Source organism: Aethalodelphis obliquidens, unplaced genomic scaffold, assembly GCF_003676395.1.
Source record: "Aethalodelphis obliquidens isolate GAN/ISIS:26980383/991018 unplaced genomic scaffold, ASM367639v1 scaffold28, whole genome shotgun sequence".
Classification (NCBI taxonomy): Eukaryota; Metazoa; Chordata; class Mammalia; order Artiodactyla; family Delphinidae; genus Aethalodelphis; species Aethalodelphis obliquidens.
The window spans coordinates 22270330-22289565 of NW_020837972.1; the positions used below are offsets into that span (position 1 = coordinate 22270330).

At 40.5% G+C, this 19236-nt stretch overlaps 1 protein-coding gene across 1 annotated transcript in view; it reads left to right on the forward strand.

The window, feature by feature from the left end:
• Nucleotides 1-1476: 1476 nt before the first annotated feature.
• Nucleotides 1477-19236, forward strand: part of PIWIL1 (piwi like RNA-mediated gene silencing 1) — a 28183-nt gene continuing 10423 nt past the window's right edge. Inside the window, exons 1-13 of the mRNA XM_027125273.1 lie at nt 1477-1555; nt 1903-2014; nt 8258-8383; nt 8877-9091; nt 9473-9594; nt 10659-10739; nt 11391-11588; nt 12248-12359; nt 16125-16251; nt 16473-16590; nt 17109-17223; nt 18344-18531; nt 18896-18968. Coding sequence (XP_026981074.1) covers nt 1478-1555; nt 1903-2014; nt 8258-8383; nt 8877-9091; nt 9473-9594; nt 10659-10739; nt 11391-11588; nt 12248-12359; nt 16125-16251; nt 16473-16590; nt 17109-17223; nt 18344-18531; nt 18896-18968 — 1665 coding nt within the window. The 5' untranslated portion in view covers nt 1477. The remainder of the gene's footprint in view (nt 1556-1902; nt 2015-8257; nt 8384-8876; nt 9092-9472; nt 9595-10658; nt 10740-11390; nt 11589-12247; nt 12360-16124; nt 16252-16472; nt 16591-17108; nt 17224-18343; nt 18532-18895; nt 18969-19236) is intronic.

Here is a 19236-nt window from a genome sequence, read left to right on the forward strand (position 1 = left end):
TAGTCCTTTAGAACATGCTAGGAAGTCAGAGAGGTCTTTGAAGAGACAAAGTGGAGAGTGTCGTTAGATTTGTCTTTCTAGGAAGCTTGCCTTGGAACAAAAACTTTCAGAAGCTGAGAAAACAGACAAAAAAGATACCCTGACTTAAAGCAGAGTGATCTCAACTGTAAATAATGTCATAATCTGCCCCTGTTTGGAAGCTGCAGTAGTCTCACCTTGAATTGAACATCAAATCCAAGCTCATTACACTTCAGTCACACTAGGCGTCTTTCCTTTCTGCAGACAAGCCGAGCTGTCAGCACTTAGTCACGGGTTGTCCCCTCTTGTCCGAAGAATGGAACCACCTACCTTCCGGTTCCTAGTCCTCCAGTGTTAGCTTCATCGCAGACAGGCCTCTTCAGTGTGTAACTTAGCTTCTGCTTTCCTCTTTGTAAGAACATGCTTCTTAGTTCCTTTGTTAGACTTAAGAATTTGTAGTTTATCTGCCTTTTCCACCGGGGCTCACATGGGTGGAATTCTCATGGTGTGCCAGGTATTTTGTGAGCTGAGCCTTTATGTGTGTTCTCATTGAGCCGCACAGTTGACCTGTGTGGTATAGGTTGTTACAACTGTTTTACAAATAAAGACGTGAGTTTTGGGTTATGTGATTTGCTCAAGGTCACTTACATGAAGGAGTAGCGTTCAGACAGTCTAGCTCTGAGGTCTCTCCTGGTGATAACCTGATGATACTGCTTTCTGCCCTGTGGTTGGGGGTGACTGGGTGGGGAACCTCTATACATAGTACTAACAACATATTTGATGCCTGACACAGATCCTGGCTCACATTAGGTACTCACTCATTACACATGGTGGTGTTGGGTGTTGAAGAAATGGAGAGAATTGTTGATCAGATGTGGTAGGCGGAGTAAAGGAGTAGTCTAGAGACGAATGACTCAGTCGATTTTCTTTAGAGACGAAGTGGATGCCCCTCACCAAGAATGAAATTATGGGACATAAATGATGTGGTAGAAAAGATTAAGCTACACATGGAATTGTGGGAAGATCCTGGAAGATACAGTAACGTATGTATAAGAATTACGTAAAGAGCCTGGCATAAAACTTGCCATTGGTGCCCTCTTTCATAGTAGGTTACACATCCAGATGTGAAAGAAAGAACTAGTCACCAGCACCTTCAGTCTCTTAACAGTTTTATCCTCCTAAATCTCTTTATAATAAATAATCCAATTGAAAAATGAAATAGTGTAGTAGGTCTTCCACTTCAGTGCCACCACCTAGCACAGGAGCACTTAAGTTTATCGAAGGTGGGGATATTGCCTTTGACTGTATGTTAAGAGGTTAGAAAAGTATGGGATTACCCGGGAGCTTATTTTAGAATCTCAACCAAATCCGTTTAAAGGTAACGTTGTAGAAACACTCAAATATAACAGTGAACACTGAGTATTGTCTTCATGATTATTTCCTCTCAAGAAAAAGAAGAATGACTGGGAGAGCCAGAGCGAGAGCAAGAGGAAGGGCTCGTGGTCAGGAGGCGGTGCAATGCGTGGGCGCCGCTGCAGTGAGTGCTTTCCCCTGTCCTAACTGCGGAGGCGTCTTAGACACAGTGTTCTTAATCCTTCATCAGCTTGCACTGGCAAAAAGGAGGTTAAGAACCGTGTCCTGTGAAGGGATAAGGGCTGAACCAGGAAGCTGACGTTCTGTGTCCTGTGGATATTGGAAGCTGGGGCTTGCCTTCAGTTGGCGACCCTTCTTGAAGAAATTTTTTTCTGAGGATAAAATATTTGATTACTAATTTAGATCGGTTTTGCTTAAATGCCCTGGACTTGTTTGAGTAGTTATTGCCTCTGATACCTGTAACCTTTTGACGTGAAAAGAATGCTGTTCTTCATTTGCATATAACTGCAGAGTCAGCAGCCTGGTTATATTCAGCCTAGACTGCAGCCGCCACCAGACGAGGGGGAGTTAGTTGGCCGCGGACGACAGAGAGGAACAGTAGGAGCGACAGCCAAGCCACAAGGTGAAGGGAGAGTGAAGGGGCTGCGTGCGTTCATGTGTGTGTGTGTGCGCGCGCGCGTGCGCACTGGCAGCGTTAGGTGTGCATGGCGACCAAAGCTCTGTATAAGGAGAAAGGACCCCCAGCAGTCCTTGAAAGTGTAGCCGCATCTCCCGCAAACCGTGCAGCCTGCCCCTGAGTGCAGGGCCACAGGATTGCTTTCCTCCTTGGAAATGAACTCCAGCCTACCAGAGCCCCACACTGGCTGTTCCAAAGCAAATTCTAAACTGATTACAATTTGCTTATTATGCATTAATCATTTTAGAACATTCTCTTGGCATCTTTAGTGACTTCATCAAAGCTGTACCAACTTTTACATTTGTAACTTTGACTTAGAAAACATATTTTCACATGTGTTGGTTCTGTTCATCCTGTTTCTCAGTTGCAAAAACTGAGGTCAAAGTTGTGACAGCCAGTAGAGTCAGAACACCGGTTCTGATTCCAAAACTTGTGCTTTTTCACTGCATTGTTGCGAAAACTAATTAATTGGGTGCTTGGTGTAAGATTCTGCTACAGTTACTAAGTTTGGTTTTGGTATAGGAAAAGCAGACCCATGTAGACATAGGGAGAATTAATATAGTCACATTGGCTTTTAAACCCTGGGATGGGCGTGGGAAATGGGCAATAAAATAGTGTTGACGCAAAGGGAAAACTAGAAAACAAACCCGGTTCCTTGCTGTATGCGTTGCACTACATTTCCATGTACTCTGAATACTTAGTCATAACCAATGAAATCCATAAAATTAGAAGAAAACATGAATGACTCTAAAATGAACTTGAAGTGGTGTGAATCAAGCTATGACAAATAACGTCAGTGTCAGAAGACAACCTGGGAACTTAACTGAAATGATGGAAGAGCTCATTTCTCTGACACACAGAGCAGTCTTATGAATCTGTGATATTAACAAGCTGCTGGCCAAGTGGACAAAGGAAAGGGCAAAGCAGTGAAAGATACAAAGGCCAGTAAAATGTTAAGCCTTATCATTAAGTTTAAATTAAACTGAAACATTTTTTTAAAAAGAATAAACATCTGTTTATTCTCCATTTTACTTTTTGCCAATGTTGGCAACTGTGAAACTGGAATTTGTGCTCCCCGTGGGATTGTGCTAACGTTTGGATGGCGTTTTGTAATGTGTAGCAGCAGTACGCTTCTATTAGCAGTACATTCAGGGTAGTGCACCCAGACCCTGGAAACCCCTACCCAATAAGGGTAAAACCCACTGTGCTTTAACAATAGAGTACCATTTAGCCATTTTCAAGAATGTAAAAACTTGACTGAAATGAAAGCAGCTTATAAAACAGCTTTGTGTTTTTAGTAAATACGTGTTATGTGTGTGTATATATTTTCTGTATAGAAAATTTGGGGGAAGAATACATCAGTGGTTAATAGTGCTTCATTTGAAGAATCTATTAGAAGACAAGGGGCCTTTTATTTGTTGCTTTATGTATCTAATTACGTCTGTTGCTTTTGTGGTACTACAGGATGTTTCAGACTTCAAAGTGCCTGATGACAATTCTTTTATTGGAATTAATCTCCTTAAATTTATAGGGTTTTATCCAGTCACTTTGTCTAGATGCCTCAGTTCTTTCTTTTTTAAATTACCCATTGAATCCAAAAAGTGAACAGGGGGGTACAATCTGTTCTATTAGAATAAATATATCACAGTAAATTACAAATGTTTCTAATAATAGAAACTTGCATGCGTTTTAAATATACAAGCCAAGTGAGAATTCTGTATCCAGCATTATAGCAGGCTAGATATCCTCCAACTAAATACCTTTAATGTGCTAAATTTTAAAATAACTTTTTAAAAGTCATCTGATGTGGCTAGAGAGTTGGAAAATCTTCAGAGGCCAGAAATGACAAGAATAAATCCAGAGTGGGAGTCAAGTGCTGAAACCAGTGACTCCAAAACTCACCTCTAGGTCACTTGCTTTTATTATTTTTACCCAGTTTTATTGAGGAAATAATTGACACACATCACTCTAAGTTTAAGGCATACAGCATGATGGTCTGATGTACATGTATTGTGAAATGATTACCACATTAGGTTCACCTAACACCCACCTTCTGGTAAAGATACCATCAAAAGAAAAGAGGAAAAAATGTTCTCCTTGTATGAGAACTCCTTGGATTCACTCCCATAATAAGTTTCCTGTGTGTCATTACACGGTGTTAGCTACAGTCATCATGTTGTGTATTATATCTCTAGTACTTATTTATCTGATAACTGCAATTTTGTACTTTCAGACACTTTCCTCCAGCTCTCCCTTCCCTTTCCTCTGCCTCTGGTAACAAGTCTGATCTCTGTTTCTATGAGTTTGGTTTGGGGTTGTTTTTTGTTTGTTTGTTTTTAGATTCCACATATAAGCAAGATCATACAGTAATTTGTCTTTCTCTGTCTGACTGGTTTCACTTAGGATAATGCCCTCAGGGCCCATCCATGTTGTCACAAGTGGTCGGGTTTCCTGTTTTTATTATTTCCTGAATAATAATCCATTGTATATATGCACCACAAACTCTTTTATCCATTCATCCGTCAATGGACAACTGAAGTTGTTTCCATGTCCTGGCTATTGTCAGTAATGCTGCTACCAACATGGGGTGCAGATATCTTTTTGAGTGAGTATTCTCATTTCCTTTGGATATATTTCCAGAAGTGGGATTGCTGGATCATATGGTGGTCCTATTTTTAATTTTTTAAGGAGCCTCCGTACTGTTTTCCATAGTGGCTGCACCAATTTAAAATGCCACCAGCAGTGCACAGGGATTCTCTTTTCTCCTCATCCACGCCAGCCTTTGTTATGTTGTCCTTTTGATGGTGGCCATTCCGACAGGCGTGAGGTGACAGCGCATTGTGGGTTTAATTTGCATTTCCCTAATGACTAGTGCTGTTGAGCATCTTTTCATGTGCCTGTTAGTCTTTCATATGTCGTCTTTGGAGAAATGTCTGTTCAGGTCTTTTGCCTGTTTTTTAAATTGGCTTATTTGGTTTTTTGCTATTGAGTTGTATGAGTTCTTCATATATTTTGGATATTAACCCCTTATCATACGTAAAGTTTGCAGATATTTTTCCCATTCTACAGGTTGTATTTTCACCTTGTTGACGGTTTCTTTTGCTGTCCAGAAGTTTTTTATAGTCCCACCTGTTTATCAACTATTCTGTTGCTTGTGCTTTAGGTGTCATGTCTTAAAAAAAAAAAAAAAATCATTACCAAGATGCCGTGTCAAGGAGCTTTTCGTTTTGTTTGTTTTGTTCTAGGAGTTTAATGGTTTCAGGTCTTACATTTAAGTCTTTAATGTATTTCAAGTTAATTTTTTTAAGTGGTGTAAGATAGGGGTCCAGTTTCATTCTTTTACATGTGAATATCCAATTATCCCAGCACGGTTTATTGAAGAGACTGTCTTTTTCTTTTAACATCTTTATTGGAGTATAATTGCTTTACAGTGTTGGGTTAGTTGCTGCTCTGCAACAAAGTGAATCAGCTATACATATACATATATCCCCATATCCCCATATCCCCTCCCTCTTGCGTCACCCTCCCTCACACCAGTCAGAATGGTCATCATCAAAAAATCTACAAACAGTAAATGCTGGAGAGGGTGTAGAGAAAAGGGAACCCTCTTGCACTGTTGGTGGGAATGTAAATGGATATAGACACTATGGAGAAGAGTATGGAGGTTCCTTAAAAAACTAAAACTAGAACTACCATATGACCCAGCAATCCCACTCCTGGGCATATACCCTGAGAAAACCATAATTCAAAGAGACTGTCTTTTTTTCCATTGACTATTATTGGTTCCTTTGTCAGATATGAGTTGACCATGTATTCCTGGGTTTATTTCTGGGCTCTTGATTCTGTTCCATTGGTCTGTGTGTCTGTTTTTGTGCCGGTATCATACTGTTTTGATTACTGCACCTTTACAGTATAGCTTGAAATCAGGAAGTGGGATGCCTCTTGCTTTGTTCTTCAAGTTCTTTTGAAACTTAGAATATTTGACATGTTCAGCAGGTTCAACAGAGCAAAATTTCATTGAATTAAAACTCTGGGCAAAAGGATGTGCTGAAGCTGTTTTTTAAAAAACATATCCTTATTATTGTAGCATTAAAATGCAAATAAAATTTCTGGAAACACTTAAATCTAAACATTCTTTGTATTGATCTTCACTAATACTTTTTTAACAGTTCTTATGAATTTAAATTTAATTCTGTGAAACTTAGTTCCCTACCTATGAAAAGGTATATATTGCATCTTTATAGCTGAGGACCACTGTGAAGATCAAGTGATACTCAGGGTCACAAATACAAGGCCTGACTTTACCGCCTTTCACTGGTCTTGTAAGTATCATATCTGAGAAGTGCTTCTCACAGTAAATGTTCAAGTATCTACTATGTTTTAGAGCCCGTTAATGAGCCCTTGTTTGAGACCTCGACTTTTCACTCTGTGAAGGGGGACAGGGCTCCATTGCAGGACTCTTGAATGGAACAGCAGCGTGATCGATGGGATCCGTGTTTTTAGTAAAGCGCTCTGGCAGCTGCCTGGAAGGGGAATTAGCAAGGTTTCCAGTTGTATCCATTTTGAAATGTGTCATCTTTCTAGATTGACAGTTAATCAAGTTTTGGCTAAAATGTTAATAATAGCGGTGCTATATGTAGAGAGGGGAGCAAACTTCATCATTGTTTATATTCAGAAACTTGCAATCAGGTTTTCACATCCAGAACTGATACTTTTTTAAGAGAAACTCAATACCTGACCTTTGCTAGTGTAATTAATCCATGGATACCTTAAGCTGAAAGACTTCGGGATAAAAAGTTCACTAAGGGAGACAAATACAAACAGTTGCATATTAAAAGGCTTAAAATAGAGCCCCTGAAAATCATGAGGCACAAGAACCAACACATTTAGCAGGACCTTTAAAGCGCCTTATAAACGGAGTTCTCATTTAAAACTTACTACATCCTGTAAAATTTATTATAATCAGTTTTTCAGGTAAAGAAATTGAAGCTCACATTAAACTAACATATGTTTTGTTTAAGCTGTGTTACTTCTCCTCCAGAAGCTGGCAGTTCTGGGCTAGTTCTGGCATTTGTTGTCAGAAGAGAACTGGGCTCTCATCTTTTTGTTCTCTCCTCCCAAGTCCATGACCTCCGTCATTAAGACTTAGGTTTTGTTCAGAATGTCTGCTTGAGCTCCCTCCTGCCATCACATCCAGATTCCAGGCAAGATTGGCAGCTAGGGGCCTGGACAACAGAAAAGCCAGCTATTGACTCCCCTGTGGCGCTTTCCCTGACATTTCATCCGGTAATTTCTGCATAAGTCTCTTAGGCCCTCCTTACCTGCAAGGAAGGTGGAAATTCTAGTCTTTTAGCTGTATTACTCCCCAAATAAACTTTTAAAATAAGAATGAAAGATTGGTTATTGGGTAATCAGTAGTCTCTGCTACACAAGATAACATGCCTATTAACTAAAAGCTAGAACTTAATACTTGACTACAAAGCCCATGTTCATTCTTTGGCCCACATCATACTATTGATATGAGATACTTCATAATATATTTCATGCAAATTAAAGGACTTAATAATTTAGGATATTTTAGCCACAGCTTTTACAAGTAAGCATGAACTGATGGTTAACCTATCCCAGTAGATGTGTGTCATGACCACAGGATATACACAGGCCCATCCCATCTGCTCTGCTGGTCCGTAAGGGAAATTAGTGAGGAAATTACATTTTAGACTTAACGTTTTCTAATTCAGGTTGCACATTTAAATCATATGAACTACCAATTCCTACAGCTATAATTACATCATAAAAATTGTGAAAAATACTGATATTAAGGCCCACGGGTGGTTATCAGACCTAGAGACAGAAAAATAATTACCCAGTCAATACACATGTGCTCCTAAGTTCTTGAATCACTCCAGTTGTCTTGATCTTGTAGAGGTATACATGTCTTGTGAAGGAGCTGAGTTTGCCTAGGGCAGTGACAAGAAGGGCTTCACGGAAGAGGTTATGGCTGAGAAGTTGTTCTCTCCTTTGGCTGGCAGTTACCTGAAACATTCGGATGGGATTGTTACACTCTAGCACCTCAGGAGCCTTTGGGTTTCAGGTAGTAGAGTACTTTGGGAATCGTCATGCTTTATTTCATGCTGCATATTACTTAGATGTATAATTTTTTTCTTTTTTTCCTTTTTTTTTTTTAAGAACTCCAGATATCTGCTGGATTTCACGAGTTATCATTAGCAGACAGAGGAGGTCGTCGTAGAGACTTTCATGATCTTGGTGTGAATACAAGACAGAACCTAGATCATGTTAAAGAATCAAAAACAGGTAGGTTAATTACTAAGAGGACGGTTTTCAAGTGCACAGGACAGTGAATTGAGGCACTTTAATTTCGGTATTTATTTGTACGATGCATTACTAGGGTGAAGGAGCACATTTGGTCAAGGATTTTGCATGGATGGCTTTTGCATTTTCCTCTCTCCCTTTTGGTTTTGAAATAGGTTATAGATGTCGTTAGCTGCACTGAAATGTTGTTTTATTACATAGATCACTTTTTTCTTTTCAAGCTCTTTGCTGTAAAGAGATTTCATTGGTTCGGTTGTAAATTACTCAGTCTAGGGAGGATTTATTTCTAAATGGATGCTTTTAGTAATTTACCTAAGTGGAACAGTCTTCAGCGTCAGATGTCTGAGGACTTTTGTGTTGTCTGCTGCTTTTAACCCCTTGCTTACAGAACTGTGTCTGCCTTGTCATGGCAGTGAAGATTTCAAGGAGGAATAAACTTGCTATTTCATTAATTGAATGTGACTGACTTTTACAGGTTCTTCAGGTACTATAGTAAGGCTGAGCACTAACCATTTTCGATTGACATCCCGTCCCCAATGGGCCTTATATCAGTATCACGTTGACTATAACCCGTTGATGGAAGCCAGAAGACTCCGCTCAGCTCTTCTTTTTCAACATGAAGATTTAATTGGAAGGTGTCATGCTTTTGATGGAACGATATTATTTTTACCTAAAAGACTACAGCACAAGGTTATTTCAGTTGTCGGGTTGGGGAGAGGGAGATGGGGAGTTCTACCTCAAAGCTAAACTGCCACAGTCTGGGGTAGCTTTAGAGAAACCCCAGTGGTCTCCTGTCTCTTAGGACTTGTAATACACCCATGGGTGTATTTGGCATTATTATACCATCCTCAGATCCACCTGAGTGACTTAACGATTACAGTCAAGTAATAAGAAGGCACTTGATTGCTCTGTTCTCACGCCCATTCTCTTACTCTTTTCTCATAGGCATTCTTTTTTTTTTTAATCTAAAACTTTTCCATACTTTTCACTGTTGCCTTATTCAACAGGCTTATGTGATTGGCCCTATTTTAACAAAATTAAAAGTTTGGTTTTCCACCACTCTGGCTTCAGGTTACCGAAGTTTTTAGTCAGACCCGAAATGGAGAGCATGTGAGGATAACTGTCACCTTGACAAATGAGCTCCCGCCCACATCACCAACTTGTTTGCAGTTCTATAATATTATTTTCAGGAGGTATGTTGGCATTTTTAAACATTGTATTAAGAAATCTTAAACATAATCAGAAGTTGAAAGACATGTACAATAAGTACCTGTATACTTAGTACCTAGATTTTACGATGGTTGGCTAGGATCACTGGGTTACCCTGAGTTGTAATCGTTTTTAGGTGCGGTGTACTGGTGTAAGTCTCATTTATTTGCTTCAAGCGAGCGTCATGTCTTTCACTTCCCTGTTTGTGTTGAGATTAGATCTTTCAGATCCCATCTGAGCTTATGTTAAGAGCACACGTTCTCTCAGCACTTTAACTTTATATTCCTTCTGTCCCACAGGGGGTGCCAGTTCAGAAAGCAGGGCAGGGTTTAGGCCCGTTCCGATTTACTTTTTCCATCGTAGAACACGTATAGTGCGTGCTCCACGATTGGCTTTCAGTGTGGGTGCTGTGTTTTCCAAACCCAAAGTTGTTGGGCACAAGTTCTGTGAAGGCCCCCCGCCCCTGCCGTCCCCCTGCTGAGTGGGAAGCAATCTGGATGAGCCTGAGCTTGGCGTGAGCATAGTGAGACGTAATTCTTGGATTTGTAATTTACCTAAGTTGGTCATGAGATAACTTGTCACTGACCCATTTTGGTGGATACTTGTTTGAATTAATGTAATGGAAGATTTATTTTTCTGTAAATGATGGGTTGGCAAACTTTTTTTTGCAAAGGACCAGATAGTAAACATGTTAGGTTTTGCAGGCCATGTGGTCTGTGTCTCAGCTATTCAACTCTGCTGTTGGATCACAGAAACAGTCATTGGACATATATGATCATGGCTGTGTTCCAATAAAGCTTTACTGATGGACACTGAAATTTGAATTTCACATAATTCATGCATCGTTAATCTTTTGATTTTTTTTCCAGACCTTTAAAAAAATGTAAAAAGAAAAAATAGTTCCTAGGCCATACAGCAGGTAGGCTGGATGTGGCCCCCTATGAGCCATAGTTGGCCAACTCCTGCCCTAAACAACATGCCATTGTGACTGTAGTGTCAGAGACACTTACCAATATTCATTTCTCTATTCTGACCTTTCAAATTCTAGGCTTTTAAAGATGATGAATTTGCAGCAGATTGGACGGAATTATTATAACCCAAGTGACCCGATTGATATTCCAAATCATAGGTTTGTATGAAGTGGAAAGTTTCTGTTCCTTCGGTTTAATCACAAACTTTGATAGTGATGCTCTGTTTTGAAATGATCAGATTTACTCTGGCCGCTAGTGGTACCCATCACATTAAGTGGACATTTAACCTGGCTTAAATAATGAAGGAGACATCCCAGAATTTTTGGATTTTAAAAAATCATGTGATATTTATTTGTCATGGGGGAAAAGCATAAAGACTTATCCAACACAAAGTTTGTATTTGCTCTCAGGTAACAAAATTCATCAGCTAGTGACGATTGCTTCAAAAGTTACTGCAGTGTATCAGGATTGCAGCTCAAGTGGTTTAGGTTTATTATAATAAATGTAGATGCTTTCAATTAGATTTTTCAAGTCTTAGATCAATATAAGTAATAAAATTTAATAAAGTTAGTATATTAAATTTAAAATGGAACCTATGAAGTTATTATATTATTATAAACATTCATTGTTGAAGATCTTAAAAAGATCAGTCTTTATCTGGAACCCTGTAAAACCTGAAGCTAAGTAAATGTACTCAAAGACTTGTACTATTGACCCAGTTAATAAATGTGAAAACCATAACTTGATACATACAAAACACGTTTGGATATTCATAGAGGTCACTTCATGGCATTCATTGTCTTTGACAGGTTGGTGATTTGGCCTGGCTTCACTACTTCTATTCTTCAGTATGAAAATAACATCATGCTTTGCACTGATGTCAGTCATAAAGTCCTTCGAAGTGAAACTGTTTTAGATTTCATGTTCAACTTGTTTCATCAAACTGAAGAACATAAATTTCAAGAACAAGTTGCTAAAGAGCTGATAGGTTTAATTGTTCTCACCAAGTAAGGCTTTTAATAATGCAAAATAATTTTACAAGTCTGAAGATATTGAGGCTTTCTAGTCCTATAATGTTAGATGGAGAGAAAGTAGGGTTTAAGTTGAGAGGTGGGAATAGCACAAAAACAGGGGAGGGATATTTATAACCTTTTTCTCAAGAGCAAAAGTTTTGGGGGAATATACTCATCTTAAAGGGAGAAATAGGGCTTCCCTGGTGGCGCAGTGGTTGAGAGTCTGCCTGCCAATGCAGGGGACACGGGTTCGTGCCCCGGTCTGGGAAGATCCCACATGCCGTGGAGCAGCTGGGCCCGTGAGCCATGGCCACTGAGGCTGTGCGTCCGGAGCCTGTGCGCTGCAACGGGAGAGGCCACAGCAGTGAGAGGTCCGCATACGGCAAAAAAAAAAAAAAAAAAGGAGAAATAGCCAATGATTTCTGTTCTTTTTAGTTTTAACTTTATTTTCTAATAGTTTAGTTAACTTCCCCATCCATCTAGTGTATAGCATAGTCTTTAAGAAATTATTTTCCCTTTATCTTTCCATAATATTGTATATTACCAAATGACTTGAAATTTTATTTTTTAGAGAGTACATAGTGTCTAGCCCCTCTTTTTAATAACATTTCTACATATTTTAATCAAATACCAATAAAATCTCAACTCCATAGGTATAACAATAAAACATACAGAATAGACGATATTGACTGGGACCAGAATCCAAAGAGCACCTTCAGGAAAGCCGACGGCTCTGAAGTCAGCTTCTTAGAGTACTACAGGAAGGTAAGGTGCTACTGTGCACTCTTATCTTCGTACTGGGAAGGGCTGAGACCTTAGGAGAAATCTCTACAGGAAGGTGAGGTGCTACTGTGCACTCTTATCTTCGTACTGGGAAGGGCTGCGACCTTAGGAGAAATCTGAAGCATCTTCAGTAGAATTTTCTAACAGGTGTGCATATGGAACACGTTGCTTTTGAAGCTGTCTATAAATGTTATTAAGGCGGTCACGGCATAGTTAGCTCATTAGCAAATGAGCTGTGCCCGGTCCTGGTTCCTTTTCTGCAGTAGAATACAAGGTTACATTTGAACTTCAGCACGTGGAGGACCAGTAGGAAAACAGTGCAAGTTAACAGTTTAGCATATACTGTCTCTTACTCTGTAGCCAGCACTTCTTTTAAACTTCATCTGGCGGCGTGGGCTAGAGATCTTTGAACCCTTAGCGTCCGTTGTGATAAATCTGCAGATGGGTTAGCTCTTACTTTTGTTTTACGTGCTGACAGAGTGAGACAGACTTGTCTCGTGGGCTAGATCAGGTTATTGGGTGGCCCCCAGCCCCAGTTTTATAGAGATGATTCTTGCTGTTTGGCACAGTGATCACTAAACTGACAAAGACACGAGAGACCAATAGCAAGAAAGAGCAGCCACTGACTAGAAGAGAATAAAATGATTCTCCAGGAAGGCGTCGGAACACTGCTGTAGCGTTCAGAGAAGCAGATCTGCCCCTGCATCCTTAGAAGGCCTCATCCCGTTCGACGTGCTCTGTTAAACGTGCAGGAAGAGTATTTAAAGAAAACACTTTAATCAGCGTCTTAAAACCTGTCGTTGGGGGGCTAAAGTTATTCCACTGTTCCCTACTTTCTCTAGATTATTTCCTTTTTCTAAAAAGGGGAGTAAATGAACTATTATGTGTTTATATTTTGTGTCAGAAGTACACATCCGACTAGTGACCTTTGAAATGTCTCTTTCCTGAATATCTACTGTTGCCTGATCTTCAGCTGCTCTCCTGTGAGTGAGAAGATCGGATACCACTCTGGAGGAAAAGGATTCTCTGAGAAGTCCCGTTAAGAACTGGTCCTACTCTGGGCAAAATGAAAACAGGCCAAGGGTCATTTCAGCTTGATTTCCCTACTGCTGTTTTCAGCCTCCGAAAACTCCTTGAGGAATCCAACCATGTTTGACCTAGATTCTTCTGGGTGTCAGAGGTTTCTATGAGAAATGAATTTTGGCATTTTTCTGTAGTTCATTTTAATAATCATGATCAGAGATGGGAATAATTGGTATATACCAACAGCAGATATAAAGAGGACACAGTTGAAAGTTTGATTTAAACCTGAAGCGAAGTCAGGGAAGATTCTCCCCTCCTCTGGCCAGTATTGAATCTCACATGCCTGCTTATTCTCCCTTAAGGGACCTTCTAAGTGCTGGCATACTTAGGGGTTCTGCGTCAGCTCCCCAGTTGCTGTACATTTACACTCTCCAGGTGATCTCCAGTCTATGTGAAGACTTCACATGTGACGTGTTAGCAATTCTCAGGCTTCTATCTCTAGCCCTAGGCATGCCTCAACCTACTTGTTCCGAATACTTGGATGTCTCAGAGGTGCCTTACCTGTGACCAGCACTGAACATGTGATATCCCCCTAACCTGGCCCTGTGCGGCGCTCTTCATCAGAGCAGGGAACACCACTTCCACCAAGTCAGGGACTTTATAGTTTATATACGCCCCAGTGCCTAAGTAGGCACTCAGGTATTTGCATGAACAGGTGAATGATGGATAATTCAAACCTCAGATCACCATGCTTTGTATAACTTACCTTGTATAACTAATTGTCAGACCCTATCACCCTACCTTGCTTATCTGAAGTACCTTCGTTTTCCTCCTTTTCTAAGTGACTGCCACCTCCTGTCTAGGCCCCATTTCTCTCTCTCACTCAGCTGGTCTCGTTGTTTTCATTTCTTATACTTCTGATCCATTTCAAAACTCATACAAATCTGATGTTACACTTTCTACCCAAAGTAATTAAGTGGCTTCCTGTTGCTCCTGTGTCTTGTTAGGAAGCACATTTTTCCTTATCCGGTGAAACCCTGAATGATGTAGCCGCTATGTGTCCTCATCTTGTCACTTGCCCAGCCGCCTTATCCAGCCACGGGGCTCCCTCTGCCTGCCAGCGCTGGCTCTGCACGCTTGACTCTTAGGGTGACATCTCAGCTTAGGTTAACTTCCTCAGGGAAGATGTCTGTCACAACCAGGGGTAAAGGTGTCTAGTAGATCTAATTAATCCAAAGGGGTGGGCTTGAAATATTTGAAAGAATCAAGGTATTCTTAGAACTTCCTAGCAGAAATGGAGTTTGAGTAGTAAGTGATGGCTTAGTTCTTGTGTATTGAAGATAATGTCTAGGAAGCACTCAGTGGGAGAGAAGGGCCTTTGGAAGGGAAGACCATGGTCCATCACTTTTAAAAAGAAAAGGTTTAACAGTAGTATTGAACAAATGAAAGTGCTAGTTTTTCATACGTAGGGGAAAATGTTAAAAGAACTGGCGGGAAATCCCACAGCTCTGTAATTAAGAACTGCATTGAAAGCCCTTTGGTGAAGCAGAGAATAGGAACGCTTTGAAGTTACTACCACGTTTCTACCTGTGTATGTACCCAAGTGAATGACGTGTAAGCAGGGTGACTGTTAATAGACCCGTAATAAAGTAGTGCGATAAATAAGTAGTATAGATAAGTGGAGCAGAGGTCAGATATGCATGTTCTACTTGGAATTTTCTTGTCTGAAATGAAAGCGTTTCTGTGGGTGGTTGGTAAAGAGTTGAATGTAGGACAAAGTCAGTGACAAGCTAGAATTCATGGTCTCTTAATTCATGATGATAGATGGCCAGGACCTTGACTGTATGATAGGAATAAGGAACGGTCAGGTACCGTAGTCTCTTGAGAGACCGGGACTCATGAAATGGCCATGATGGTATTACTGTCCTGTATGCTTAGTGGAGATGTGGTTGTTTTAAAGATAAAAAGTTAGAACTAAATTAACCAGGTTAGTAAAAGATGGTAGGGGAGGATACAAGAGATGATGGAAACAGGGTCTTTAAGACACAGGGCCAGGAGCTCTAGGGAAGATAACTTGTGAGAAGTCTGCGCGGTCTCGAATTGCAGAGCTGAACTGGAGGCGGGAGAGCTGGTCTCGCACGTTTGTTAGACTCTAAGCGTCAACATTTTTGGTCTCTTTACGGGTTGTAAAAACTTACCCTAGATAGTGATTACATGTGGGGAATCTTAATAGCACTAAATGGAAGTTCAGCTTCAAAGGAGAAACTTTCCCTAATTAAAAATGTCCCGTAGTGTGCAAACCCCCTCCTTCCACCATTTATTCTTATAGTGAGGCGACTTTCACAAGCTAGTCCTCGCTATAATAAGAGTAGTTTTAGAGGAGTTACACTGTGGTGAAGACTTGGAGTTGCACAGACTGCTGTTTCTGAACCAAGAAGTCAAAACATGAAGTAAATAGAACTGTGACTGAAAGTCAACACTCAGAGCCTTACTGTCCTTGACCGTCTAAGTTTTTAGGAGAAAAGATGAGGTACTCAGCAGAGCATATAAACCACAACCGGGTTTAGTAGGATTAAAAAGACAATTTTTATACTTGGAAACTGATACTAGCCTTGCTGTTGGCATCAGTTCTTAATTAAAAAAAAAACTTTTATCGTCCATTACAAAATGACGTGTGACTAAAGGCATTTACTGTGAACAGTGATACTTTCTTCCCTTGAATAGCAATATAACCAAGAAATCACCGACTTGAAGCAACCAGTTTTGGTCAGTCAGCCGAAGAGAAGGAGAGGCCCCGGAGGCACGTCACCAGGCCCTGCGTTGCTTATCCCTGAGCTCTGCTACCTCACAGGTACTGCTGACTTTTCTTTACTGGAATGAAACCACAAAGCTTATTTTCCCCGTCTGTTCTAGAAGTCACTAAACATTCCTTCACACCCTCCGTCCCCTCAAAAGCCCTTAAAGCTGCTTTGTCTCCTCAGAATTCTTTCACTCACCACCACCTGACACTCCAGATACCTAGACACGATTCTTGTTTCTTTAACCGTATCCCTTTAAACATTTTGTTTAAAGGTCTAACTGATAAAATGCGTAATGATTTTAACGTGATGAAAGACTTGGCTGTTCATACAAGACTAACTCCAGAACAAAGGCAGCGTGAAGTAGGAAGACTGATTGATTACATTCATAAGTAAGTCATCTCTGCTCCACTGGGATGCGGCTTCAGTTCAGTTCTTTATTTTACGGGGGTTTGGAGGAGTGACAGAAGGTAACTTTGTTTCGCTCTGTATTTGCAGTATTCAGGGTGGGTTCTTCATGTTTCTAAGTGAGGCTGCTGTTTGTCAGGGAATAATTAAACCTTGTAGCCTGTGGTATTTCTAATTCTTCTGTTAGAAAAAGAATAGAAGAGAAAGCAAAATTGTTTGGGACAAGTCTATGTTTTTCTCTTTGTTATAACATTTTGTTTACTTTGAGGAGGAGAGAGTTTGGGCATCAGGAATTTTAAGTGAAAGGATATCATGAAGGGAAACATAGCTGGGAGGAGAGAAAAATAGATTGTACGTCTGGGTTTCCTAGCATTCTCGGCGGGGTTTTAGTCCTGAGAGAAATCTGTTGTAGGTTGCAGCGGGTCTCTGTTTGCATGTGTGCGCTAGTTTTCCTTCTCTCTCTTTACACTTAGAGGCATATGTAAATATGTTAAATTCACAGAGATGATAATGTGCAGAGGGAGCTTCGAGACTGGGGTCTGAGCTTCGACTCCAGCTTACTGACCTTCTCAGGAAGAATTCTGCAAGCAGAGAAGATCCATCAGGGTGGAAGAACAGTAAGGCAGTTCTTAACGTTGTCCGTCCATCAGATTTGGGTTAGACTCCCAGCAGAGCGAGCAGGGGTGCACACCCTAGTTCATGCCAGGGCAGCCCTCTCCTCCCCCGCACCGCCACGGTCCACTGACGTGAGCACAGAGGGGGCGAAGCCTGCAGCTTGGTCCTCAGGCCGTCCGTGGGGCTTAGCTAAAAGGTGGCTTAATTTTTTAGAATGAGCTAAGTTACTTAAATTAAGGTACAGTAGAAGTCTAAGTATCTGAATGGGTTGGTATTTCGTCTGCCACTAAAGTGATCTTTTTACAGGGAAATCTCCCAATTTATTTGGCTTCATTTTTGCATGGACCGCTTGTTTGTTAGGGATCTATATTAAATATTGTGATGGCTTTTATATTCTGTCTTCAGAAAAGGAAGGCAAGTATTCAAAAAATATGTTTTGGTGTAACTGAAGCACTACAAGTACCCAAACTGTAAAAAGCTGTGCTCTTCTGTCTTCTAAATGTTCTCTGAATAACAACCTAATCATGTAGCTTAATACTTTAATTGCAATTGTTTTTATTACCCTTTGTAGTTAATATATATTCCTGTATAAGGGGTGTTGCGGAGGTGAGTAGGACATGTAAAAAGCACTGGGTTTTTTCCTCTATGGTCAGTATTTCTAGGGTCACTGTGCTTTGAGTCTGTGAGCTTTCTGCCTTGCCGTCAGATGTTTTCACAGTGTGCTTTCGGTATCCGACACCTCAGTCATAAAGTTGCTTAGCTTATAAGGCCTCATTTTTTAATATCTTTATCATGAGGGAAATAACACTTATCCTTGTAAGAGTGTAGAAAGGTTAAGAAGACCGCAGCTTGAGATACTTAGAGTAGTTGGTGCAGGCAGGTAGGCACTTGAGTGGCAGCTGTTAATATGAATGTATTTTAAATAAAATTGACATAACCCTTTGAGTACATTTTTGTATCTTTTTTCCCCTCACTAAGGGCATTTCGTCTGTCACTGCAGTTCAAATTTAAGAGTAGTACTCTGAGGTTTAGAATATGCCATGGTAGAATTATTGAAGACTTTCTGGCTTTATCACCGAGAACTTACAATGGAATTTACAGTGTCTCTGAACTTTCTTCTAGTTTGATTATAGTCCACAGTTTGCAGATTGGTCAAAGGAAACAAGAGGTGCACCATTAATTAGTGTTAAGCCACTAGATAACTGGCTATTGATCTATACTCGAAGAAATTATGAAGCAGCCAATGCGTTGATACAAAATCTATTTAAAGTTACACCAGCCATGGGCATACAAATGAAAAAAGCAGTAATGTAAGTTTATCAAGTCATTTCTACTCTGAAAATTGATTAGCAGTCATTTGGAGGGTGTGGGAACTCAAACTGTTACTAAAGCTATCAGAAACATGAGATGATCTTAGAGGTCTGATACAGCTCCCTGTAAGGTGGATGCAGAACTGTATCTGAGTCACTGAGGGTGGAGGGAGGATGGGCCGGACTGTCGCTCAGACTCGCGCTGCTGCGAGTTAGAAGCAGCCTTTTGACTGCACGGCTGCGCCTGGTGTTTTATTTCACGTTTTATACAGAAGTGTTTTGTGTGTTATAATCTGTAGGAACCTTTACCACACAGTACGGTTTTTGTTTCTTTCTGAATGTTGATCACGTATTTCCATTCCAGGATTGAAGTGGACGATAGAACTGAGGCCTATTTAAGAGTCTTACAGCAGAAGGTCACGTCAGACACCCAGATAGTAAGTAGCTACGTGATGTGGAGGCAGTTGACCTGGAATCAGTTGTTGTAAGTCTTAGAACTTGAGTCCGTTGTTGTAAATGTGATAATTAGGTTCCCAAACCGGTCAGGAAATACGTGCTTGACCTAAGATGGCTGAGTTAATGCGGCTCTACCTGTGCGCCTAGGAGCTGTTGTTGTGCACTGTGAACAGTGAGCAGGGGGTGGAGAACAGCAAAGCCATCTCGAATTTACCGGGACTCAGACGCTTCAATTATTCTAGAAAATCT